A 27,729-nucleotide genomic window follows, 5' to 3' on the forward strand; every position below is an offset into this window, starting at 1 on the left:
TCAGTAAAAGTGAGTTCATTTTTTAATAAATGTATTTTGCTCTAATGTGAAAATACAGCTTGCATGATTGAAGTTGCACTGCTGTGAGAAAAGAACTAAAGTGAGTAGACTAAAGCATTCAGACTGAAACAGAAGTGCAAGATAACCATTCCATACAGTTAGCACTGAGATTCTCTACAATGAAGCAGGTAACAACCTGTACTGCATCAAGTCATTTGAGGCTACTTGAAAAATTTTGCTTCACTTTGAGGCAGGTGCTGTGTTAATAACATTTCTGCAATAAAGAACAACAATCAGGCAGTCAGTGTCATAGTCCTCACCATAGCAAAAAGCTAACCCTAAAGATTTAATTCCTGCTGCACAATTCTTAGTAGACTTAATTTACACTTTTTCCTGCCGAGGCTTGCAGGAAGAAGTCCCTAGAGCCATAAAGCAACAGAAAGCCACTAGAATTTGGAACCACTGTTAAATTAGTGGTAGAGTAAGCTATTTCTAGTCAGGGTTGGCTGCTCTGACATCTTTATGTCTCAGGCAAAACACTTTATGCCATATTTCACCTGGTGACACCGCACATTCTCACACTGCTGGCTGCCCAGTAAGTTAGCAGTAACTACTGGGATAAGTTTGTACTTGTAAGAACACCATGCAGCAGCTACCACCCTCAGTCAGTATGTTTGTAAGCACAGTTAAGTCAGTTACAGTCACAGCTTGCATGATGATTTCGACCACGTTCCTGCTGTGCTGACTCTGCTAACAAGTTAGCAAGCGGGGAACTAGTTACTGTATATGTCGATAAAAAAGGCCGATTTCACAGCTCCCAGCATTTTGGACTTTACGCAGTACTTCAATTACCAAAACAATACACACCACACCTATAGCACAGTCGGGACAGTTTTAGTAATTTTAGAATTTTTTAAATTTTGTTTTAAATCATGAAAACTGTGATAGCTCTTCTGCCAAAAATGATAACTCTCTAACTTATTTTATGCCATTCTGCCATACAGTTGTTAACAATGTTTTGTTTTCTACCTTTCCATCATTTGCTGACATGAAGACATGATGAGCCTTTCTGAGGATCTTGAACTAAGTAGGGGTCCTGTGTCCTCCCTAGAGACGTTTTTTGAAATATCAATCTCTATTTTGGTATTATTTTGTGCCCTTTGGGTAACTTATTTACATTCTAAACACCAAAGGGTATTCTTCACACATTTGTGAGAAATACCTCACACATTTGATGCACACCTACACTGACGATATCTTCAGGTGCTTTGGTTCATGTGACCCCAGGTAATCAACAACCTTTGCCCAATGGTAAAACTGCTACAAGATCACCGAAGACAGATGACAATGCAATTTCTGCCATGCATTTTTGCTTATCAACTGTTAGATTAAAAAAACTGCCCTTGTGGAGCATGTGCAGAAAGCCTAGTCTAGTTTGGGTAAATTGAGGCATATACATTAAGAATAAAATTATCTCCTGCCATTATCAAGGTATGCTTGTCCAATTTAAAAAAAAAAAAAAATATATATATAATATAATATAATAATAAATAAAATAGAATAATAAAGAATAAAAACAATCCCAGTCAGGCCAAAAAGACACCAGTATGTATTTCAAAAGTTCAATTTGAAACAAACCCTTTAAGTAGTCAGAAGACTAGAAAAGCATTGAATTAACTTGTTTTTCCATCATTTTTGTTTGTCACTTACTTCTTTCTTGCTTATAAATAAAGAGGAAAAGATGTCTGAAATCTAGAGACAGTGATTGGCCCTGATGAAAACTTTGCACCAGACACTGACTGGTTCAGTGTCAACAGGTTTTTTCCCTGTAATGAGATGATGTCTGTCCAACACCATGTCCTAGCAGCATGTGAGCATCAGACAGTGATCACACTGCATAGCATTGCATGCTTTCTGTCCATCAAAATTGGATGTGATTGTCAGGCTCCTCTTCTAAATAATGTGTTGCTTTGTACTGGCAAGCCTTTGCCAATAGTTTTGTCTCTGTATTAAACAAGTCAGAATATAACATTTCAAACATGCCACAGACATGGTTATTATTTATGCACACTTCCTACTTGGTAAAGCAAGCAAAAAAGCTCTTTCTAATGAGGAAAGAGAAAGAAACTCAAGGAAATCTTCCTTGTCATCACCATCTGTCCTTGTTCCTCTCCCATCTCTTTATCACAGAGAGAAAACTAAGAATGGAGTGACAGAGGAAAAACAGCTAACTGCTTCGCTTGCAAACTGTCAGGACACTACAATATGAATCAATGGATCCTGTTGCTAAGGCTTACTCGTGTTGTGTGTTGTCAGGACATGGTGTAAATAGCAAGGAAAGTTCAAAAAATTTCCCTCAGTTTTGTTCTCCTTTCCCACCTGAGCTCATCACAAGCTTCATTGTTGTGGTGTTACTGTTATTTTACTGTTAGAAACTAACAGAAGAAAAAAAGAGTTACGTACACTGTCCACTAGGGGTCGCTGTGAGACACCTATGAGAGTTTGTTGACGTGTATCCATGGTTTCAGGGGAGTCTAATAAACTGAGTCAGACATGTTCACAGTCATCTTATTGTACGTGTTTCCTGAATAATAAGACCCCGACATGGTGTCAGAAGTGAGATCATAGGTGTGCACGGATCCAACGCAAAGGTCTAGCCGTCAAGAAATAAGAAGGAGGGAGAACGGTGAGCATTATGAGCGACGACGGAGATGAGCAGAGTGGAGAAGGAGTTAGCAGGAAGGCTAACACGAGTGCTGCTACGTTTAGCATTAAGCCACCAGAGCCCTTTGATTTCTCCAAGCGTACGAGTGGACAAAATGGATCCGGAGATTCGAATGCTTTCGTCAAGCAAGCAATCTAACTGCAAGCTCTGAGGAGAACCAGGTGAACACTGTAATTTACTGTATGTGTGACGACGCTGACAATGTTTTGAGAGGCCTAAAGCTAAGTGATGCGGACCAGCGTCAGTACACCACAGTGAGGGATGGCTTCCTGTCTTTCTTCATAGTGAAAAAGAACGTCGTGTATGAATGTGCAAGGTTTAATATGCAAAAACAAGAAGTTAACGAGACTGTCGACGCTTTTGTTACTGCCCTGTATGCATTAGCTGAACACTGCAACTATGGAGTGCTACATGATGAGCTAATAAGGGACAGGATAGTGGTTGATCTAGCCGACACAAGACTTTCAGAACGCATGCACATGGAAAAAGACCTTGACCTGGAAAAGGCAATAAACATGGCAAGACAATCAGAGGAAATCAAAAAGCAACAAGACACACTGAGGAGTGAAGTCAGTGGTGTTAGAAAGATAGACATAAGTGCTGTTGACAGAGTGTTTGAAAGCAGACAACAAAGAGAAAAAATGAAATTTAACAAAGCAAAAGGAGCTGGAGCAAAGCCACATAGCTTTCTAAGCAAGAAAACAAAAAGCTCTCAGTGCTACAAATGTGGAGGCTTACCCCACCCAAAACATGAGTGCCCTGCTAAAGATGCAAAGTGCCGTTCCTGTGGAAAAAAGGTCACTACCAGAGAGTGTGCCTAGCAGGTAAAGCTGTGCATAGTATAGAAGAGGAAAATGGAGCTTTCTTCTTTGGCTCTGTAACTGCAGATGCAAATGCTTGGACTGCATTATAATAAAAATATGTGATAAAAACATAACCTTTGAACTGGACACCGGCACAGATGTCACAGTTATATCAAAGACAGACTTCAACATTTTCCTAGAAACACAAAAGCAAGTTCTACAGAGAGCAGTGAAACCACTGCTTGGTCCAGGTAGGGTCCAACTGGATGTGTCAGGGTTTGCCAGAGAATTGAGCACTGGATCGAAACAGACCACAGAAAATGTATATGTGGTGAAAAATCTGGGAAAATCTTTGCTCAGGTTACCTGCCATTATAGCCCTTGGCTTACTCAAACGTGTGAAAAGCATAGATCTAGAGACCTTAAAGATCAGCTACCCCAGGCTATGCAGCGGTCTGGGGGAGGTACAACAACCATACACCATTAAGCTTCAACCAGATGCTGTGCCATTCTCCTTGAAAACCCCCAGGAGAATTCCATTACCATTAATAGGGAAAGTCAAAGAGGAGCTCCAGCAGATGGAAAGTCTGGGTGTCATCAGTCGAGTGAGTGGGCCGACAGACTGGTGTGCAGGCATGATGGTTGCACCTAAGAAGGACAGCAAAAAGGTTTGTTTGTGTGTGGACCTCACAGGACTAAACCAGTACGTATGCCGTGAAAAGTTCATCCTGCCATCAGTTGAACAAAGCCTTGGAACACTTGCAGGAGCAAAACTGTTCAGCAAACTTGATGCCAATATCGGCTTCTGGCAAATTCCACTTTCTGAGGAGTCTGCAAAGTACACAACATGTATCATGCCTTTTGGGAGGTTCCACTTTAAACGTTTACCTTTTGGTATAGCCTCAGCACCTGAACACTTCCAGTGCATGATGGCTGAGGTTACTGAAGGACTGGACGGTGTGGTTTGCCACATCGATGATCTTCTGGTGTGGGGGCGTGACCAGGAAAAGCATGATGGTTGACTACATGCAGCTCTCAAAAGCTTGGAAAAAGCAGGTATTACACTGAACATGAGCAAATGTGAACTCTCCAAAAGTGAGGTGGTCTTCCTGGGTCACGTGATCTCAGCTGCTGGTATCCACCCTGTCCGGAGGAAAACGGAGGCTATCATGGAGTTGAAGGCAAATGTGAGCAAGGTGAGGAGTTTTCTTGGAATGGTCAACCAGCTTGGAAAGTTTATTCCACAGCTGGCGGAGAAAGACAAGCCCCTCCATGACCTCCTGTCAAAGAAAAATTGCTGGGTCTGGGAGACAGATCAGGCTAGAGCATTTAAAAAATTGAAGAAAGCCCTATCTTCACCACCAATGCTTGCTATGTACGACCCAAACAGAGACGCTAAGGTTTCAGCGGCTGCGTCATCATATGGTCTCGGCGGTGTTTTGCACCAAAGGTGGGACAAGGAATGGAAACCTGTGGCTTATGCGTCATGATCATGAGCCTACTGGGAGCTCAACCACTGGATCTTCTTCCACCAAGAATCCAACGGTTCAGAATGAGACTGATGCGCTATACATACTCCATCGAGCATGTACCAGGGAAGTCTTTGTGGACAGCAGACACACTTTCACGCTCACCAGTGGGTGCACACATATCCAGGGGGGAGCATGATCTTATGGAAAGCACAAACATTTATGTGGACTGTGTTATGGAAGGTTTGCCTGTCTGTCCTACATACATGGAAACACTGAAGGAGCAACTGAAAGCTGACAGCGTTTGCTCACGCGTTATGAAACTGTGTACAAAAGGCTGGCCAGCCCATGCAAAACAAGAGCCCTTGCTGAAAAGCTACTGGCCAGAACAAGCCTCTTTAACAGTGAAAGATGGACTACTACTGAAAGACACAGGACCTGTGATACCCTCTGTAATGCAAAATGACGTCCTCGACAAGCTTCACGGGACATCAAGGAGTGGTCAAGTGCAAAGAGCGTGCACGTCAATCTGTGTGGTGGCCAGGTTGAAGCCAGCAAGTGAATGAAATGGTGCTTAAATGCAGAATCTGCATAAAAGAACGGGAAGATCACAGAGAGCCTCTGCTACAGTCAGAGCCACCAGAAAGGCCCTGGCAAAAGCTAGGAGCAGATCTGTTTGAGCTGGGAGGAAAATCGTACCTGCTCGTTGTGGACTATTTCTCCAGATTCGTTGAGATAGCACACCTGTCTCACACAAAATCCATGGATGTCATCCTGCATCTGAAATCTATTTCTGCCCGACATGGCATTACAGAGGTCCTGATGTCGGACAATGGACCACAGTTTTCAGGACAAGCTTTCACTTCCTTTGCAGAGTCTTATGGATTCAGTCACATTACAAGCAGCCCAAGGTTCCCACAGAGTCACGGGACGAGCTGTACAGACTGTGAAAAATCTTCTCAAAAAGCAGCAGACCCCTATCTAGCACTTCTTGCTTATAGAGCAACACCTCTTCAGAATGGATATAGTCCAGGTCAACTTCTGATGGGCAGGCGTGTTCGTACTACAGTTCCAATTCTCCCATCCCAACTTGAACCTTTACTGCCTGACACTGCTCTGCTTGCTCTTAAGGAGGAGGAGAAGAGGAGGTCAGACCATAAAGTCTTCAACAGGCGTCACCGTGTGGAAAAAAATGAGCGCTTTGTCACCAGGAGAACAAGTGTGGGTAACAGACACCAAGACATCTGGGACTGTGCTCCAGAAACATTCAACCCCAAGATCTTACCTGGTGGACCTGCCTCAGGGTGTAGTGAGAAGAAACTGACAACACCTGATACCTTTTCACACACCAGATCAAGACAGGGTTTCTTCACTACAGCAAAGTATGGCTGAGTCAGCTGCTGAGCCGGCTCCATCATCACCTGCTGTAGTATTCAAAGACTCACCAACAGAGACTCCTACTCTAAGGAGTAGATTTGGGAGAGCCATAGTAAAACCTGTAAGACTGAACTTGTGAAAACTAAAGTGACTTAACTTTGGGAAAAAAAGGGAAAAGTAAACAAGTAAAGTTCTAAGTGAATGTTTAAAACACAGGAAAGAACTAAAGTTAATGTGTTTGAAAAGAGTTAAAAATGTTTAGAGAGAATGAAAGTTTAATAACTTAAAGCTAATGTTAACAGTATTGTTCTTACTAAAGAGTCTATAGGAACAGGCCTCAAAGAGGCAGAATAATCCTCTAAGGTCTGTCGAGACAAAGGTAGTCTACCCTTTGTTCTCTAGAAAGGAGAGATGTGGTGTTACTGTTATTTTACTGTTAGAAAATAACAGAAGAAAAAAAGAGTTACGTACACTGTCCACTAGGGGTCGTTGTGAGACACCTATGAGAGTTTGTTGACGTGTATCCATGGTTTCAGGGAGTCTAATAAACCGAGTCAGACATGTTCACAGTCATCCTATTGTATGTGTTTCCTGAATAATAAGAACATGACAATTGTCTGGATCTTGTGACTCCATGAACATCTTTTTCATGTTTCCTTTACTTTATTCGTGGCTTCTGGTGAAGAATAATTTGAGCAAGTTGGATTTAGAGGGTTAGAAAGATGATGTGACATGTCCTCACATGTGGAGAGAATACATGGAAAGTTAGTGACAGTGTAGTTATATTACAATATTCATTTATCTTTTCTGGGACTCAGGTTGCACTAAAATAATCAATGAGCTTTTTTCTACCCAGGCTTTCCTCTCATCGATTGTATGCAGCCATCCACTAAATCTGGGCAAGGTTGAGGCGGAGAGAATCATACATTTTTCAGTCTGATGTGTTCTTAACCCAGCGGCTCGGATGAGTGCCAGTCAGGCTTGGACTGATAATCAAACATGTACTTCACTGACACTACACTGTAAATCACTCTGCTCTCTCCTGAGTCAACAGTTTCCCTCGGATGTGTGCTGGGTCTGTTTAGAATCAAAGCTGTTCTAACAGTCGCTTCCTCAGGGGAATGATTTGGAGTCTCAGGGGAATGGTGCATCTGCAGAGAGCTCTCCCTTTGGGAATCAGATAAACTGGCAATGACATAATGGCAATAAAGCTACTTGAAAATTACTTGGAGCCCTAAAACTGTCTGATCAGCTCCATAATTCAAGCACTGAAAGAACTGAATTGCTAATAATGCGATATATGTAAAGTTATGTAGTTAAATTCATAAAATTAAACCAATTTAAACATAGCCTTAATACATGGATTCACAGTTATCTTGCATATGTCAAGTCATTAGTAATCTGCTCACCTTGCATTGTAAAGACTGTATGAATAAAGTGAAAGACTGATAGTTTTTCTATACTGTATGTGCTTTTTTGCAAGCTCAACATGTCGGCTTCAATCTGTACATTCTCAAAACCTGATGTCTCTATCTAATAATTACATTAGGCCAGAAGAAAAACTTGGTCAACCAGAATTACACCCAGGCACCGACCAATCAATTAGTCATTCAGGTTTAAGAAGAATAAGAAAAAGAAGAAGAAGAAGAAAAAAAGAAATCATCTAATCTAGTACCAGTCTAATCCATGCAGCCGCTTGGTAGTCTAAATCAGAGGTTCTCAACTGGTGGGTTGAGACCCAAAATGGGTTTTGAAGCTCTCTCAAGTGGGTCACAAAATGTCTGCCAAAGAAAAATGTGGCAAAAAGTCTATTGTATCGAAGCCCTAAGGGGACATACATACATGTATTCTATAGGTGTTCCTATTATAATGAGTAAACTTCAGCTGTTGTCTCAAGAGTTCAATTTATTTATCTCCTTTTCTTTGGATAACAAGCAGGTTTTTCCAAGAAATAGATGAAAATCCCATATTTTCATGCTGTCCTGGGAAAATGGGGTAAAATTAAATGCATGCATGCATTTCCTTCTGTAATAATATTCTTTTAAAACATATTTATCTTGGCCTGGCTCTTTGATTGATTATGTTTTGCTCCGTTTAGAGTCCAAACTGCAAAATTCTTTAGTATATATATTGAAATCGTTGAAAATTTTCAAAAACAGGGTCACTATTTCTCTTAAGGAGGCAGTGGTGGGTCCTGATGTCTGACCAGTTGAGAACCACTGGTCTAAATGGTCTTAAATGAACATAACAAGCCTTTTGAAGCATTTTCACATTTTTTAGGCTCATCATGTTGTACTTAGAATTAAAAAATTGAGGGACGGTCAGGGTACAATGTATTTTTATTGCATTAAGCCTGCTGTGTGCATGTGCATTCGTAACAACATCCCGTAGGTCCCCAGTGGATTGAAAAAAAAACACTTGATGCAACAGCAGCTGTCACTTTCTGAGTGACTCTTCCTCTACACTCCAGCACAGGCATCCAGCGAACCGACTTCGACTGAGAAGAAATTGCCAAGGTGGTAACGGAGAGGAAAAACATAAGCTTTGTGTGCAGTTGAATTAATCCAAATATAATTTATCCTTAGCCTTCATGGCTCCCTCTAAGAGACTGAGCTTATTGCTGAGGTTTATCTCCAGAGGTTACAAATATGACAACCCAATTTCAGAGACTGTCAGCTTCTTGTTTTCTGAGATGTTCTTGTTCTTACATGGTTGCGATTTCACTGCATTATTTTAAATGGGACTTATTATGCAAAAAAATCACATTCTCGGGTTTTTCTAACAAAAATATGTGAACACTCTTGATCCTCTGCTCAGCTACTAGCAGAGATGCTGGATAGCTTAATGGGTTACCCTGCTCATGGCCGTAACTACCATTGAGGACACCGAGGTCATGTCCTCGGTATTTTTCTCAAGTGACAAAAAGAAGGTGACATAACTGACTGCAAATATACTTTGTGTCGGACATCACTTGTGCCTCTACATCACTGTGTAGTAGATCATCCTCTCGTAACCATACAGTCTTTGGTCATCACAGTGGTTTGTGGCTGCCTCAAAAATCTGCCGGATTTGTACTGATTTCTAATGTACAGACCGCTACAACAGAGTCCAGCCAAGGTAACACAATAGAAGTTCACTTTACATTTAATGTTATTCCCACCCCAGATAAACGTCATCTGATCCGACCAAAATGTGCTGTCAACGTAACGTTAACGTTAAATTATACTGATGTCACGTAACTGATGTTGGTTTCACTTGAATAAAATAAATGTTAACATTGTCGGTATAATACCGCTGTGGACAGGGTTTATGTTACTCCACGCTGACTGCATCGCCAGGTGATTATCACCAGAGATGAAGAAATTTACCCAAACCTTGCTCCCCTTTGGGGAAAAAATGGGACAGGAAAAGGATGAGAAGGGGAGAGAAAGAAAGAAAAGTGGTGAGTGAGAAGTCAAGTGCTGCCCACAGTTCCCACCCAGGACAGGATTATCCTTGTACCATATACACACTGATGTTAAACAAGCAATACTGTCCTCTGATCCAGTTTAAACAATGGAATGACCACAGAGGTTTTTTTGGCAATCATAATGGAACTTATATAGCCTAAATTTAACAACATACCAACTGTAAGAGAAATAGAATCATTGTATAACCTAAATTTTACTTTTACTCTTGTGCTGTTTGTATTTGAGTTCTCACTATTTAGTATTTGAATTATTTAAATGAATTGGATCCTGCCGGGTACAAAAATAAAAAGCTAAATGATGAGGAGAAGTACAGCCTTCTGAACAACAAGTGGATTAATCAAAACCACAGTTACCCCCCAGACACACACACCATATAAACAGAAATATATGATGGTGTACAGGCCTGCAATAACCCATTACATTCATGTAATTTCAGTGAGTCTTCGTGGATGCTGACTGGCTGCCCCCATCTCCTGCCTCTGCCTTTTACAGTGCATAACAAATTTATTAGACCACCTGTCATAAAAACGAGAAAACATAAATATTTTAGAAATCTTTCAAATAAACCTAAAAACATTTTACCATTTTGAACTGGGATGAGGAATTTCAAACTAAATTTACCTTTTTATACCAAAGTTTGAGCCGGCTCACTGGGCTTCTCTGAGAAGTCAGAAGTTAATCAAGCATAACATTCAACCACTAAAACTAATTTTTCTGTTCAGGAATGCAAGTAAGTAACTAATTTGACATATTAATCAAGAAATAATAATGTGCTGTACTATTTTTTCAGTTTTTTTGTAAATCAGTAAATTTGAAAATTCATGGATAACAATAATTATTATATTTTAGCATTAAAAATATCATTCGGGTTAAAGAGCTTCTACATACTGGTGTATTAACCATTGCAGAAAGATAAAAAATGATTTTTGTAATTACCAATGCTGTTAATTTAGGGCAGCTGTGGCATAAACTTTACTTTGGTTAGGGTAAGGGTGGTCTAATAAATTTGTTAAGCACTGTATGTCAGCGCTGCCCTAGGACCACCAAATTTTTACCTTGGTATTTGTCGAATCTTGGTTACGACCCTGACCCTGCTGACTTTTGACCGGGAGATTGATGTTTCGAATCCCAGTCAGGTTCTAAACTTTGGATAGGAGAGTGACATCCATTTCCTGCAAGAATCCTACACCACTGTTTTTTCAGCAATAAACTTCACAGGCATGTTTTGGGGACCTCTGAGACCAATATACACTTGTCTTACAGGGCAAAATATGTCCCCTTGTATACATCCTGCTCTCCCATCAGGCCAAAGTAGCAAGAGTTTTCAGGAAACGTGTTGAGTTGACTTTCCATACTAGTGGGACGCACAGCGGTGCAGGGGTTAGTGCTGTTGCCTCACAGCAAGAAGGTCGCTGGCTTGCTTCCCAGTCAGGGCCTTTCTGTGCAGAGTTTGCCTGGGCTTTCTCCAGGTACTGCAGCCTCCCCCAACCCCCTCAAAAAATGCTCATTAGGTTAATTAGGGATTCTAAATTGACTGGGATAGGCTAAAGCAACCCCCCAAAACAACTATTATTTCTTAATTGAAATAACCTAAAAAAAATTACATTTCAACAACCTTTATAAAATGGTTGTATGAACTTAAACATTTTAAGTTCAAATGAGTGGAATATTTATATCAGTTGATTAAGGGAAATTTTTATTTGTAGTTTAGGACAATCTAAAATAATTAGGTTTGCTAAACCTTTAAACACAGTTTCTACGAACTTAAAAAAAATTACATTTACCTAATTTGAAAAAGAAATTAATTGTTTCAATTCAAAATGTTTTGTGTGATTGATTACCTCATTTTTGTAAAGATCAACCAATGTTTTACTTTTTTAGTGCATAAAGAAGACCACATGCAGCGTTTATTTGCCAAGGTCAAAGGGAAAACAGTTTGCTGGTTGTGACTTAATGAACAGGAGGGATTGTCTTTTCTTTCCTTTGCTTTCTGTCTGTAAAAGACAATAACACTAACGTGAACACTTTGAGAGATGATATCACGTAGTCTTTTTAACGAAAGGTAATTTAAACTTGTCACAGAAGTTGATGCTGCTAGGGAGGGCAGAGCAGAGACATTCAGCAGCATCACTTCAATACAAACAGCCTGCATCTTAGAGTTGAGTTGAAGATGCATTGTTTCTGAGTTATTTTGAGCGTTACTGCTGTAAAATAATTCGAAAATAACCCATCTGTCATTTTGTGTGCTTCTCTCTTCTGTATTTCCCAGGGCTGCATTGCTCCTCTGTCCCCTACAAGCATGTCTCTCTATATCAGTCAGCTGTGTACTTGTCCTGCTTTATGCTCTATCTGCCCCCTGGTCAGTGCGTCGGGTGGGGGGATACAACTCACCAAACAGGGTGATCTTGATTTGACAAAAGCTTTTCGACCAAACAACCAATTGAATGGAAGCTGTCAGCCCTATATTACATATTGATATATTTAGTACACATAGGGCTATATTTTACAGTAAAAACTGCATTTCATAAAGCCAGTTCCATGGCTGGTACTGGGGTAGAGCTGGAGACGGTTTCAATTTTAGAACTGTCAGACAGCCAGTTTGCTTTTCCATTGGCTGAAGTTGGCCAGAAAGCCACATCATACATTGCTGTAAATGTCAGTGTGTGTCTGTGTGCCCCAGCAACAGTAGCGCCAAATTCAGGCACAACAAGCGAGATGATGGATTGTCACTCTTTAACTGTTGCTACTGACTTATTTGAATCTTCTACCCTGGTCTATTCTGAGTTTACATGTATATTTGTTTTACTGTTTTGTAAAAGCTCTGTTATTTACAAATGGTGCCCTTCCTGTTTATTTGTACATTAAGATACAACCTCAGCCACAGACAATCATACAGTCACCAAAATAAATACTTAGGTCCCAGCAAGACATTGATGCCACTCTAGACTTTTTTTTTCTGGCCCACAGCCAGTTCTCTGGCAATAAAACAGAACTGGGGCTGGATTACACTGAAAAATGTAAAACAATGCTGTTAAAGGATTGATTTAATTTTTGTTTATAATATCCTAAAATTATTGATTTGTTTATTAAATTTAAATCTTTTAAATTATCTTAATGGTTGAACCTATATTTTTTTATTTAAACTGGCAGCTGGACACCAAACGAATTGGATCAATGTATTTTTATTGCATTAAGCCTGCTGTGCGCATGCGCATTCATAACAACATCCCGTAGGTCCCCAGTGGATTGAAAAAACACTTGATGCAACAGCAGCCGTCACTTTCTGAGTGGCTCTCCCTCTACACTCCAGCACAGGCATCCAGCATTGACCTATGTGTCGAAACACATCCGTTGTGGCCTGTAATGCCTGAATAAACGTTAAAAAGGACATTTTGAGTGCTGACTTTCCTGCTTCCAGTTTAGCTTAATGGGTTACCCTGCTGACTTTTGACTGGGAGATTGACGTTTCGAATCCCAGTCAGGTTCTAAACTTTGGATAGAAGTGCCTGAAACATCAGGAGAGCAATATCCTTTTCCTGCAAGAATCCTATACTCCTGTTTTTTCAGCAATAAACTTCACAGGCATGTTTTGGGGACCTCTGAGACCAATATACACTTGTCTTACATGGCAAAATATGTCCCCTTGTATGTATATATGTCCCTAATACATCCTGCTCTCCCATCAGGCCAAAATAGCAAGAGTTTTCAGGAAACGTGTTGAGTTGACTGTCCATACTAATGGGACCACAGCGGTGCAGGGGTTAGTGCTGTTGCCTCACAGCAAGAAGGTCACTGGCTCGCTTCCCAGTCAGGGCCTTTCTGTGCAGAGTTTGCCTGGGCTTTCTCCAGGTACTGCAGCCTCCCCCAACCCCCTCAAAAAATGCTCATTAGGTTAATTAGGGATTCTAAATTGACTGGGATAGGCTAAAGCAACTCCCCAAAACAACTATTATTTCTTAATTGAAATAACCTAAAAAAATTACATTTCTACAACCTTTATAAAATGGTTGTATGAACTTAAACATTTTAAGTTCAAATGAGTGGAATATTTATATCAGTTGATTAAGGGAAATTTTTATTTGTAGTTTAGGACAATCTAAAATAATTAGGTTTGCTAAACCTTTACACATAGTTTCTATGAACTTAAAAAATGTACATTTACTTAATTTAAAAAAAATTTAATTGATTCAATGCAAAATGTTTTGTGTGATTGATTACCTCATTTTTTTAAAAGTTCAACCAATGTGTTTCTTTTTTCAGTGTAAGTACTGACTCCAAACAAGTCCTAGATCTGTTTTGGTGGAAAGGGATGATGTCTGGTTTTTGCCATGGCTGTGCAGCTTATAAAAAATCTAAAAGGCATTTGGAAAGACTCACCCTGATGCCGAGCTCCACATTTTCTCCACCGTAAATTTCCATGCCTTCATCTAGCAGGCCAATCTCCTCAAAGTACTTCCTGTTGACCACAAAGCAGCCAATCAGAGCAGGGCTCCTAAAACAGAAAGTGAATATTGAGAGAACAATATCAGAAAGGAGGTAAAGATGTCAAATATCAAGCCAAAAAACACAGGAATAGGGGATATTAAGCTAAACACTCAGAAAAATGTACACCAAAAATAATTTTCAACATAAATTGGTTTACAATTGGACAGTTTCAGGCTCTGAATGTTTTTCAAGTATGCTATTCATTAGATTTTCAACACAAACTGCAGGTCCTCCGCTTTTCCTGACCCACCTACGACTTCTACTATCCTTTTTGTAGAAGCAGCTGTCAAAATGATGCCCTCATACAACACAACAAATTCGGGACATTTTCAAGAAATCAGAGGGGAAAGCAAACAGATCTTTCATCAACATGAAACAGAATCAGCTTGAGTGAAAAATAACTCCTATTAGTATTCATGCTGTCAGTCCCACACATCTCCTTGTATCAATCTGAAATACAGCACCGCGGCAAAAACAGCTTGTTTGGGTGTTTTTCTCTTCCCTGCGGAAACACAGACTGGCAAACGGCCACAAACATTGAAAACCAAAATGCTCCCACTCTTTGCTTTGAACATATTCTTGTCTCTTCAGCCTCCAGATAAAAGCACATGTACTCTCAAGCAATACATTAAAAATCAGAGTATGTGTGTATAATGACAACATAATCATCTTTGCTACACAAGAAAAAGAGCTGATTTGACAAAGAAAGGCATTGCATGCAGGCTGAAGACTGATATAAGACAATGTCACCCTGATGCATATATGGTAGGCATGGGTAATAGATATTGAATCAAAATTTGATTATGGGAAATGGTTCAAAGGTGCAACATAGATTGACAGACCAGCTCATAAGTTATACCTGTTCAACTGTTCCTAACCCAAAAATCTAATCAGACAATCACATGGCAGCAACAAGATGGCCAGGATGTTGCCTGAAGTTCAAACTGAGCACCAGAATGGGCTGGAAAAGTGATAATGTAACTGAGTTGTAGCTGTGCTGACAGGAGAGCCCGCTCCTGCTGCTGTAGCCCATCCGCCTCAAGGTTCAACGTGTTGTTCTTCTGCATACCTCAGTTGTACTGAGTGTTTTTTTTTTTTTTTTTTTTTTAACTTCCTGTTGCCTTTCAATCAGCTCAAGCTAGTCTGGTCATTCTCCTGATCTCAACCATCAGGAAGGCATTTTGATCCAACTGCTGCTCAAAGACCACCCTCTGTAAGGCTTAAAGATTCACCAGTGCACATTCAAAGTCACATACATCACCTGTCTTTACCATTCTGATGTTCAGTTTGAACTTCATTGGATCATCTGGACCATGACAGGGCAGGATTTCTGATAATGGTGGAAGAAAAACAAATCTGACTTGTCTTGTTAAGGCTAGAGTTTCCTATGTCAGGACAGGATTCCTTTTCATTGCTGTTTTCCTCGAAAAAGGAAATACAAGACAAACAGATTCAACCAAAGAAAGAAGGAGTCAGCTTTTGTAAGCCAGCAACACTAAACACTGGTGAGAAGTGCTCTGAAACTGACACTATATCGCCAAAAGTATTCACTCACCAATCCAAATAATTGAAATCAGGTGTTCCAATCACTTCCATGGCCACAGCTGTATAAAATCCAGCACCTGGGCATGCAGACTGTTTCTACAAACATTTGTGAAAGAATGGGTCATTCTCAGGAGCTCAGTGAATTCCAGCGTGGTACTGTGATAGGATGCCACCTGTGCAGCAAGTCGAGTCGTGGAAATTCCTCACTCCTAAATATTCCACAGTCAAAGTCAGTGGTATTATAACAAAGTGGAAGGGATTAAGAACAACAGCAACTCAGCCACAAAGTGGTAGGCCACTTAGGCCACATAAAATGATGGAGTAGGGTCAGCAGATGCTGAGGCGCATAGTGTGCAGAGGTCGCCAACTTCTGCAGAGTCAGTCACTACAGACCTCCAAACTTCATGTGGCCTTCAGATTAGCTCATGAACAGTGCGTAGAGAGCTTCATGGAATGGGTTTCCATGGCCAAGCAGCTGCATCCAAGCCATATGTAACCCGGGTGAAAAACCGGGGTACTAGTTGTATTCCTCTCCATTCATATGTAGACCTGTCTCCTGTGTGATTATGTCATCGCCTGCGTTGTTGCATCATTGCGTCATGCCGTCATGTGACCAAGCGCAGCCAATCAGTTATGCAGTCTACCGGGGGACATGAGCGGGGCACGCTTGGGGAAAAAGACGCTGCAGGTACATTCATTCTTCATTGTTTTAACTCGTTATTTTTCTTTGTAAACTTCTAAAACTAACACAACTAATGTCGAACTATAGGAGCCGACGACTGATACCAACAACGGAGCATTTAATCTGATTTAAACTACGGAACTGGCCAGGTCCTGGATGGCGAGCTAAAAGTCTAGGAGCCTGTGAATTGAACCTATGAACTCTGAACCTGTGAACCCTAAAGCAGCTATTCAACTCAACATTGAAGGACCGATCTTCCTGCTCTGGTCGGGCTGGTAGGAGGCTCCTTTGTAGCCGCTTCTTTCCTATTATTTCGCCCCCTCGCTTACTTGCGCCCTTAGCGCAGCCATCACTCACTCACTCACTCACACATTCCTTCCCCACACACTGGACATTCTTCCCTCTGGACTCTAAGAGCCGCTCAAGTGGTCATATCTGCGCTTTGCGATTTCAGGCAGAAACAAACTATTATTGTGTGCTGCCGCGCACTTTTGGTCTTTAGTTTTTTTTTTTTTTAGTTTAGTTTGGTTTATTCAATCATAACACAACACCAAACATTTTGCACAGTATAGACATTTCAGACAAAATCAATAGTCATGTGTTGAATAATGAATGAAAAGGCATAGGCAGAAGCATACTGCTTATAAAAGCCTATCCTACATTTTTAACTTTTTAAGCTACCAACTTCCAGCAATGCAAAGAAACAACAACAGATAATCAGTCACACTTATACGCTTCAAAGATAGCTTTACAAACCATTTTCTTGAAAACCAAAAGAGAATTACATGTTTTTACATTTATACTGGCATCATTCCAGAATTTAACTCCAACAATGGAAGCACATCTCCTATTCATACCTTTTTTAGCTTTTTGTACAATAAATTTACAAACACCTCTGAGACTATACGGACTCTCCTGAATTGAAAAGAACCTCTGTACTGAGTCAGGGAGCATTTTTGACTTTGCTCTGAACATCATTTGCATTATTTTATAATAAAACAAATCATAAAATTTCATAACATGAGAATTTAGAAAAAGTGGATCCGTGTGAGCATAGCAATCAGCCTTATTGATGATGCGTACGGCTCTTTTTTGTAGTTTTATTATAGAATTTATGGTTGTTTTAGAGGTGGATCCCCACAATTCCACACAATAAGATATATAGGGAACAATTAATGAGTAATAGATTAAATGCAAGGCCTTAGAATTTAATACATTTCTAGATTTATATAGAATTGCAACTGACTTTGAAATTTTCCCTTTAATATATTCAATATGTTGTTTCCATGTTAACTTTTGGTCGATCACAACCCCAAGGAATTTGGTCTCATAAACTCTTTCAATGTCATCATTACAGATTTTTAGTTTAATATTACCATCACTTTCCTTTAGATTCCCAAAAACCATAAATTTCATTTTCTTAATATTTAAAGATAATTTATTGACATTAAACCAAGTTTTAAAATTTCCCAGCTCCCTTTCTACACCACACAAAAGTTCTTTTAAATTCTTACCAGAGCAAAATAAATTTGTATCATCTGCAAATATTACGTATCTAAAGAAATCAGTCATATTGCAGATGTCACTGATAAAAAGAATGAACAGTATTGGACCAATCACTGATCCTTGTGGTACACCACAGGTAATCTTTCTAAATGCTGATACAGTATCATTAATTTGTACACACTGATGTCTATTACCTAAATAACTTTCCAGCCAAGAATGAACAACCCCTCGTATCCCATACATCTTTAATTTTTTTAATAACCGTCTGTGATCAATGGTATCAAAAGCCTTCTGCAGATCAATATACAGACCAATAGAACACTCATTGTTTTCATTGGCATTTGCTATTTCTTCAACCATTTGCATTACTGCAAAAGCAGTAGTTCTGCTTTCTCTGAATCCATACTGATTTTCACTTAATAATTTATTTTTATGAATAAACAGATTTAATTGTTTCACAAACAACTTCTCTAAAATTTTAGAAAATTGTGGCAGAAGTGATATCGGTCTGTAATTTTCCATACAGTGTTTATCTACATTTTTATAAATTGGGATCACCTTTGCTAACTTCATGTTGTTAGGAAAAATTCCTTTTTGGAAATACAGATTACATACATAAGTCAAAGGTCTAACAATATAATCAATAACATCTTTATTAATTACTGTATCAATTGAATGTATGTCGATTGATCTCTTATTTTTTAATTTTCTTACAATTTCAATAATATCAGTTTCAAGTACCCCGCTTAGAAACATAGAACAAGCATTAGTGTTTATCAAATTATTAAACATATGTTTTTTTATCATCAGATGCAATAATCTGTCTTGCCAAAGCAGCACCAACATCTACAAAGTAGTTGTTGAACTCATCAACAATATTTTGTAAATCGTGCACTCTATTATTAGTTTTATTTATAAAATAATGTGGAAGTTCTGATGTATAACTTTTATTCTGAATTATATGATTGATTACCTTCCAAGTTCTTTGTATGTTATTTTTACTGTCCTCCAATATTTTACTGTAGTATTCCTTTTTTTTGAGTCCTCATAATGGTAGTTATTTTTTTCTTATAACAGTTATAATTTCTAAGATCCATCTTTAAGGCTTCAGTTCTCTCTGGTGTTCTCAATCTCATTAATTTACAGGGAGGTTCACTTTTATTTTCATCAACCGAACATTTAGCAACCCATTGAAACTGTATTCTGTTGTGAATGGCCATTCATTGTCTATGTTGTTTATTATTATTTGTCTTTAATATATGGTACCATCAAACTGCAGCTCCTGTCTCAATCTCTTTCTCCCTCCACTCCTAGAGTCGAACTAAGATCTTCTGACCTAGCCTATAATTGTGTTACTCTAGTACCCACACTGTACTTAAGTATTGACGCACATACTACACATACATCACCAAGTGCAATGCAAAGCGTCGGATGCAGTGGTGTAAAGCATGCCGCCACTGGACTCTAGACCAGTGGAGACGTGTTCTCTGGAGTGACGAATCGTGCGTCTTCATCTGACAATCTGATGGACGAGTCTGGGTTTGGCGGTTGCCAGGAGAACAGTACTTGTCTGACTGCATTGTGCCACGTGTAAAGTTTGGTGGAGGGGGGATTATGGTGTGGGGTTGTTTTCAGGAGCTGGGTTTGGCCCCTTAGTTCCAGTGAAAGGAACTCTGAATGCTTCAGCATACCAAGAGGTTTTGGACAATTCCATGCTCCCAACTTTGTGGGAACAGTTTGGGGATGGCCCCTTCCTGTTCCAACATGACTGTGCACCAGTGCACAAAGCAAGGTCCATAAAGACATGGATGAGAGAGTTTGGTGTGGATGAACTTGACTGGCCTGCACAGAGTCCTGACCTCAACCCGATAGAACACCTTTGGGATAAATTGGAGCGGAGACTGAGAGCCGGGCCTTCTTGTCCAACATCAGTGTGTGACCTCAAAAATGCGCTTCATAAACACACTCTTAAACCTTGTGGAAAGCCTTCCCAAAAGAGCTGAAGCTGTTATAGCCGCAAAGAGTGGACCGACATCATATTAAACCCTATAGATTAAAAATGGGATGTCAGTTAAGTTCATACGCGAGACAAAGCAGGTGAGCAAATACTTTTGGCAATATAGTGTAGGTTGCAAGCACTGCCAGTTCTGGACAGAGGCAGGGAGTTTGTCCTCTCCAGTCTTTAAACAGTCAGAACAAATTAACAGAAGTACCTCAGTCTAGGGCAGTGGTTTCCATTTGATTTACACAGAGTAATTATAGTTAGCCTTATGTTTACTTGGAAGTTGGCTCAAGAAATAATGGCCATGTTTTGCTAACAGTGCATAACAGCGAACACTGATTTTATTCAGCTTTGTCCCCCCCGCGGGCCCCACTTTGGGAATCATTGGTCTAAGGTAATTTACAATTTACAGTATGACAGCTGTAACACTGTTTTCTCCTGACTTGAAAAATTTCCATCCAGGCTTTGGGTTTTCTCAATTGATCTTAAAAGTACAATATAATAAAAAATAAACAAAAGAAAGACATGTTAGAGAAATTAGTTCTTTCTTTAAGAAAAGACAACAGCAAAGAAATCCTGAGAGCAAAGCCAGTGACAAATTACACCTAAGATAAACAGCACTTCAGAAGAAAAAGAAAAGGCTATTAAGGCTTAAATCTTCATCCATTACAGGATTGAGTATTATACATCCTCTTGTCATTGTTAGAATCTTTATAGACAGCATCATTGACCTGTGCACCACCTCCTTCACAAACAGATATCTCATCCTCTTTTGGATATTAGTGAGAAGCAATTTGGCTCTTCCTGCTTGGCTGTTTTTACTGATGCCTCTGGAGTGCCCCTAAGCAATCTTAATCTGTCATATTTGCTTTGATTTTGAGGCCAACAGCATTAAAGAATTAGTTCATTATATCTACAACCCTTCAGGTGTCTTCAGATTTGCTGCAGACAAAAAAATGCCTTTTTTGACCTACGAATCCTGTGCAACTGGGTCTGAGTTTCCACTTTTGATTGTTTGAATTCAGTGTTCTCTGTGGCTATGCTGAACCCAGAGGATTTAACTGGGTTAAAATATTGACTTTACACACACTCAAATTTTTATACATAATTATTCATGGGGATTAGTGTTCAAAAATAATAATGTAAAAATAATGAGCTTAGTAAGTGATTGTATCAACCCTACTTTAATATGCTTCAAGTCAAATTAATCATAATTAATACGACTATGGAAGAGTATTATTATGGCGTCTCACTTCTTTTATGATAATAAGAGAATTTCTTCAATGAACACAAAAATCATGTTTCTTTCTTTTCTAAATCCTCCTCTTACTTCATAGTTTTTCAGCTCTTCATGCTCTTACCTGATAGGGGCTGTGTGGTTGCGTTGTGTCCACCACGACTTTGGTGGGTTGAGGTATCGACACCACAGCTCCCAATCAAAGCCCTGAGCCGACAACGGGTACTCCTCGATCTCAAAGGTGTCATATTTGATGTTGTCAAAAGAGGGAGACACCACTCGGGTCCTATCCTCCTTTATACGCTGCAGAATTGGTTCTGCCCTGTGGGCATAGACAGAACAAGTTAAATTGATAACAACTGAGAATATCAGTCAGTGGTACATGACACACTCAACATCATGGGCTGCAAGGGCTCTGTTTAGGAAAAAATATACAGAGACATTTAAACAAAAGGAATTACAGCACAGCAGGGCCAATGCTGGTTGATACACTGCAGAATTTCCAGGTTTGATCAGATGTCGACATTGAACATGCATGGTAGGCATGCAGGGGAGGCATCTTTAAAAGACAAAAACTCGTGAAGTAGTATCAAAAACAGGACCAGCTGCATATGATCAGGATCAGGATCTACCATGCAGAAATTACTGATGCATTTGAGGTGAAACTGTTTCAACCTCAACTTTTTAATTGTTTGTATAATGATTCAGAAGACAGTTTTAAGTCCCTATATAGAAAAGAAATTACTTTTTGTCTGCTATTATTTGGGGCTTTCTTTTTGCATAATGGACAGTTTATGGGCCACTGATGAGGTCAAATTATCTTTTTAAGTCTACAACAGGGGCAATCAAGAGGGACTTTTTCACATGATTTTTTCCTGGCTTAGTCTTACTCAACCTCTCTTTTGGGTCTGTGAGTTACAGTGGATAAAGGCAGGCTTCATTCATAATTTGTGGTACCTTCAGTTTTTGTGTCTGAATGTCTGAGGGGGACCACAACATGGTTTCGAAAAGCACCAGGCAGTTTTATCAAATAAAAGAAAACTCGGCAAACCCTTTCTACACTCCCAGCTGAGCATCAAAGCATTAGAAGAGACCACAAGGAGTACATTCCCCTTTTATCTCTCGTATTTGTCAGGAACATTATGGTCGCTTGGAGTCTGTGGGATGTGTAAGTTGCCAGCTGTTTGAAAAAAAAAAAAAAAAAAAAAAAAGCTTTAAAATCCAGAGGTGTGTTTTGTGTTTGTCTGCTTGCTTTAATTTTTTTTACTTTAGTCAATAGACGACTCTAACTTGCACTCATAGTTTCAAAGCAAAATCTGTCACCTCTTTTTCTTTTTCTAATGATCCATATTGTACTAGGTTGAGTATAAATTGGTCTGCACAAAGATCATAATCATAAACAATCGCTGCAACAAGAAAGGATTCAACAAAAAGCCAGAGCGAACACCTGGTGATCATATGGGCCTCTGCAAGGTATACAACTGCCAGGCAGTGAAAGAACAGTGGCGGGTAAGAAGAAGGACTGGGGTGGACTCAAGGCCTGAAGATAATGACCTTTGACCTTAAATGTCTAAAATCTTATGAGTTCATGACAGAGTCAGATTGTGCATTTGTGTAAAGTCTAAAGCAAACCTCTTTAAGCTTCCTCATGATATTGTGTTTATCACATTGAACCAAACAATAAACTTAAGCACAGAAGTTCAGCCTGTTTAATGAGAGACAGGTTGGTGCAAAAAAAAACAAAAAACAAAAAACAAAAAACAATTTGAACAAGCCAGTGGCATCCACAAGTCTAAAGGCTAAGTCTAAAGCATTGAAAAACTTGAGGTCCGACCTCAATCTTTTCCTTCTGAAGTGGAACAGAAGGAAAGGATTGGGGAGACAGAATACTCTTGGGGAGACAAAATACAAAATACTCTTGGGGGGACAGTAACTTGTAGATGAAGCATATGAGGTAATAAAATGCAGAGCTGCGGGGTACGATCCTCCTGTATGTCAATCAGCTTTCTTGGTTGAAAGAGGTCACAGTTGGAAACATGTTCAGTTACCACAGGTGTACTGATGGATCAGAAGTGTTGCTTAAGGCAGGTTTGTCAGAGAAGGTGATCAGGGTATGCTCATATCAAAGATGGAGGTTAATAGTTTACATTTAGAGTTTGAATCCTGGTGACTGGTATCCAATGTGTAGACTTCTTTATTAACCATTAAACCAAACTTTGTGGATAGTACACATGTACCTAAAACTTACTTTTTAAAGCCACTGAAACTTTGAGTTAAATTCTTAAATGGTATCTTCAACATCTAAAAGCCATGACTTAACCTACAAATAGGTTAAAAATATGGGTTCTGTTTAAACATATGTTAAAGGAAAAAAACAATTTAACATCAACAACAGTAACTGTAAAAGGTATTCAGGGGAAAAATGCTTTGAGTCAAGTGTGTCAGGATCTCATGGACAAAAGCAGTGCCAGAGCGAAGGATAAGATATTTGACAAGGTAGCCAGAAACACCTCAGCTCCTAACACGGTTTGGCAGGACTGAATCTCAGCCCACCTGTAAACTACAGTCAAATTCTGCAGCACTGTGCTGTCAGTTTTAGGCTGGAAAGATACATCATTGTCAGATAGCACATTCACTTAACTAAAGCATTAAATTCTTTTAATTCATTTTAAACATTTTTTCATGGTAAATCTCAAAAAATGACAATCAAAAACTTAAACATCTGCTGAATCTTGTTTCTGTTAGCATCATGTTACTGCCTCCTGTATTTAAGAGAGCTTAATGAAAAAACTGCCAAAATGCCCCAGGTCCTTCTACAGTAAAGTCCTGCCTCCCCGATGTGAGGTTATGTATTTTCATGACTTCGCTAGAGAGACTGAAACAGTTTTTATTATTTGTAGATTGAAACCAATCCCATGGCTGCTAAATGAGCAAACATCTGACCCACCAACACATTTATCGTTGCCTAAGGTAGAAGAATTTGAAACAGACAGAGAAGCTAAAACATCTACCTCTTTAGAACACTGAATGATGTTTGTCCTGTTTTGTCCAGTGTGAAGTTGTTTTACTCTTCCATGTGATATCATGTAGCCCACATTGAGATAGGCAGCAGGCAGCCCGAGACATGAATGTAAATCAATGTAAATCTACAACTGGAGCTGTTTACAATCAAACAGAACTTTCCTCCAACGGCACATTTAACAACAAAGTCTCATTTTACCTCAGACGTCTGTCTAATCACTGCTCCAGGTCAATCAGCTCCCTGAATGGCTCCTCTAACCAGTCCTGCAACACAAACACGTGACCCCCCCCTCACATACTACTAATATTGTTCTAACTTTTAGAACGAATAAAAGCTCGTTCCTCCTTCTAGCCAACTTGGTTGTAAAGAGGGAGAATCGCAGTCAATGTGAAAAAAGCAGGACAAGACCTTCTACCTGTGTGTAGAGGTGCCGTTATGTATGGACTGGAGGAGAGGTGGAATCCTAGTTTTATCTTCTGCTCAGTTTATCAGAGAAAAGTGCAAAACACATTGCAGATGATGGCAGCTTAAATACTTTTTAGATTATGCATTATTTATTTAGAAAAACAAGTCACTCCTCATGTGCATGAAAATGCGAAACAAAATTCACCTCCCAAGTAAGTTGCATTTTTTGGCCGTTTATTTCGTGCTGTTGTCCGTGATGCGTGAAGGCCTTAAAAGTAAAATTTCTGATCAACAGTGCCTACCTCTGCATTCACTGAAGTACTGTGCATTCCTAATACAATGTGTGATCAGGCTTTCACATAAATGGTGGCCATGTTTTTTTAATAGTTCGTTGCTTAACCTCTTAGACTTCAAATCCAAGGCTTGATTGATCATCTATCCATCCTTCTTCTTCCGCTTATCTGGGGCCGGGTCGCGGTGGTGGCAGGTTCAGCAAGTCAACCCAGACATCCCTCTTCCCAGCGACATCCTCCTGGGGGATACTGAGGCAGTCCCAGACCAGACAGGATATATAATCTATCCAGTCCATTCTGGGTCTTCCCGAGGTCCCCTCCCAGCTTGACATGCCTGGAATACCCCTAAAAGGAGGCGCCCTGGAGGCATCCTGATCAGATGCCCAAACCACCTCGATTGGCTCCTTTCCATGCGAAGGAGCGGCGGCTCTACTCCTAGTTTCCTCTGGATGTCTGAACTCCTCACGCTATCTCTAAGGCTGAGCCCAGCCACCCTGTGGAAACTCTTTTCAGCCGCTTGTATCCGCGATCTCATGCTTTCGGTCATTACCCAGAGTTCATGACCATAGGTGAGAGTTGGGAGGAAGACTGACTGGTAAATCGAAAGTTTCGCCTTCCAGCTCAGCTCCCTCTTCATCACAACAGTCCGGCATGCCAGCAAAACTGCTGACATCAGGAAGATGCAATCTCGCGCTCCCTTCTACCCTCACTTGTGAACAATACCTCGTGACACTTGAACTCCTTCACCTTAGGCAGAGACTAACTCCCCACCCGGAGGGAGTGCTCTATGGTTTTCTGGCAGAGTGAACATAAATGAAATAAATAATTTTAATATACTGGCATATCTGGTCACTTCATCTTTAAAGATAACATTTATCTGGTAATATGCAGGGCAACATTTTTCTATAAGAGTGATGGGTGAGGGATTTTTATAATGTTGAAAATAAAAGCTTTCTCTTGCAGGCATCAGTTTGGTGGAGCAGGCATGTTCAGATACTGCAGTCCTTGGCACTCTGGTCCCAGGTTTGAGCCTCTATCCTGCTGCTGTTTGTTCCATGTCTTCTCACGCTCTCTCTTGCCATATTTCCCGTCTCTCTTTGGATGTCCTATGTGGTGAGGTAAGAAACCCAAAAATAATCTTTAAAAAAGCATTTTCTTCATGTTTGGTTCCAAAAACAATGCAAAGGGAAACCAAAAGTTCCAGCCTCTGTTTATGGAGTACTAATGTCTCCTATTAGAATATGTTAATATGCAAAGATTAATCTAAAAAACCTTAAGAATATATATTAAACATTTTTCTCTCTTGCTCTATCGTCTATCTCTCTAATTATCAATCCATTTAATGTGAACTTCATGGTTCTCTTTCAATCACTAAGTTGTTGGCTTTACTCAAATTTCGTACACCTCATTTACATTTATCATGTCAGCCTAGCTCTCTTTAAACCAACAAGAATAAAACGTGAAAAAACAACAGAAGTTGCTTATTTTGTATATCCCAGACTGTTCTAGTTCATGAAATAGCCTGTTTATATATGAATCCCTTACTCAATGGATAAAGTCATGAAGGAAATCCAGCTTCAGAGCCTTTCAAACAAACAAAAAGAAAGAAAGTTTGGAAAAGGCAGACTTGATGACTGATATACAGTACACACCAAAACAAATTCAGGACATCCTCAATGCTTCAAAGTCAATCATGAAAGTCCTTCACATGATCAGAAATGGGAAATCACTCAGGAAAACTTCTGGTTTAAAGAAGACGTGATGGCCCGGTACTACAGGGAGAAAAACGATGTCTTTACAATCATAGTCTGGTGGGAAAACTGCCAAAGGATGCCCCTTAAATGCAAACTACATTTGTCTGTCCCCTGAGAGGGACAACACAAACGAGTCCCAGTACCTTCACAGTCATTCATGTTTTATCCATCCAGCCCTGCGGAGCTATACGGTAATAACATCAAAAGTCCCAACATCAGAGCAGAGGGACTCTTTTATCCTGCACACTGATTGTTCATTAAGAGCTAAACATTGCCTCTGGCTTATTGTTCATTTCAACTTCTATACACACACATTAGTAGTCAAACATAAATACAGAGTGAGCCCACCCAGAAAAACCCTGACATCCAGTCAGTGGATAAAAATTAAGACTGGGTGTTAACACAATTAGTGCGACCTTCACTTCAAAGAAAAAGCTGACTGCTGAAGGTAAAGGTCACAGCGTTCTCACAGCAAGACTCCTCATTGAAGAGGTTATTTTTCTTACTTGTGAAAAATGTAATCCTGTATTCCTGGTGCTCCTGAACACATGGAGGGAGATGTGATAGTGTAGTTCCTTTCTTTTGTGTTTTCTCTCAGAGCACTGATAACACATTCTTTTAACTATAACCTAAATAAAACAATGATCAGCAAATTTCCCTGCTACTTGTTTTACTTTTTGCTCTGTCTCTAACCCATGACTATCTACTTCCTGTAATCTACCATAAATATCAGTTTAATATGTCATCTCCACCTTAAATTGTGGTGTCAGGGTCAATCTAAAGATACAAATACTTTCAACAGTGAGAACAGCATAAATCTAATTGCCTGAGTGTGCCTTTCCTGATACACCAGACTGACTGTTTCACATGTCCAACACATGGAATATGGCTCATATCCATCTTGGCACCTCCCCATAGTCTGTTTGGGGAGAGAAGAACCCAAGAAAAATTTTGG

General features: G+C 39.8%; 1 protein-coding gene across 1 annotated transcript in view; it reads right to left on the reverse strand.

Moving 5' to 3' along the window:
- The window catches only part of galnt18a (UDP-N-acetyl-alpha-D-galactosamine:polypeptide N-acetylgalactosaminyltransferase 18a), a 282,449-nt gene that overhangs the window by 82,284 nt on the left and 172,436 nt on the right, over positions 1–27,729 (reverse strand). Inside the window, exons 5-6 of the mRNA XM_041794807.1 lie at positions 21,425–21,622; positions 14,221–14,335 (exon numbers count right to left, since the gene is read on the reverse strand). Coding sequence (XP_041650741.1) covers positions 14,221–14,335; positions 21,425–21,622 — 313 coding nt within the window. The remainder of the gene's footprint in view (positions 1–14,220; positions 14,336–21,424; positions 21,623–27,729) is intronic.

This window comes from Cheilinus undulatus, linkage group 9 (assembly GCF_018320785.1).
Source record: "Cheilinus undulatus linkage group 9, ASM1832078v1, whole genome shotgun sequence".
Classification (NCBI taxonomy): Eukaryota; Metazoa; Chordata; class Actinopteri; order Labriformes; family Labridae; genus Cheilinus; species Cheilinus undulatus.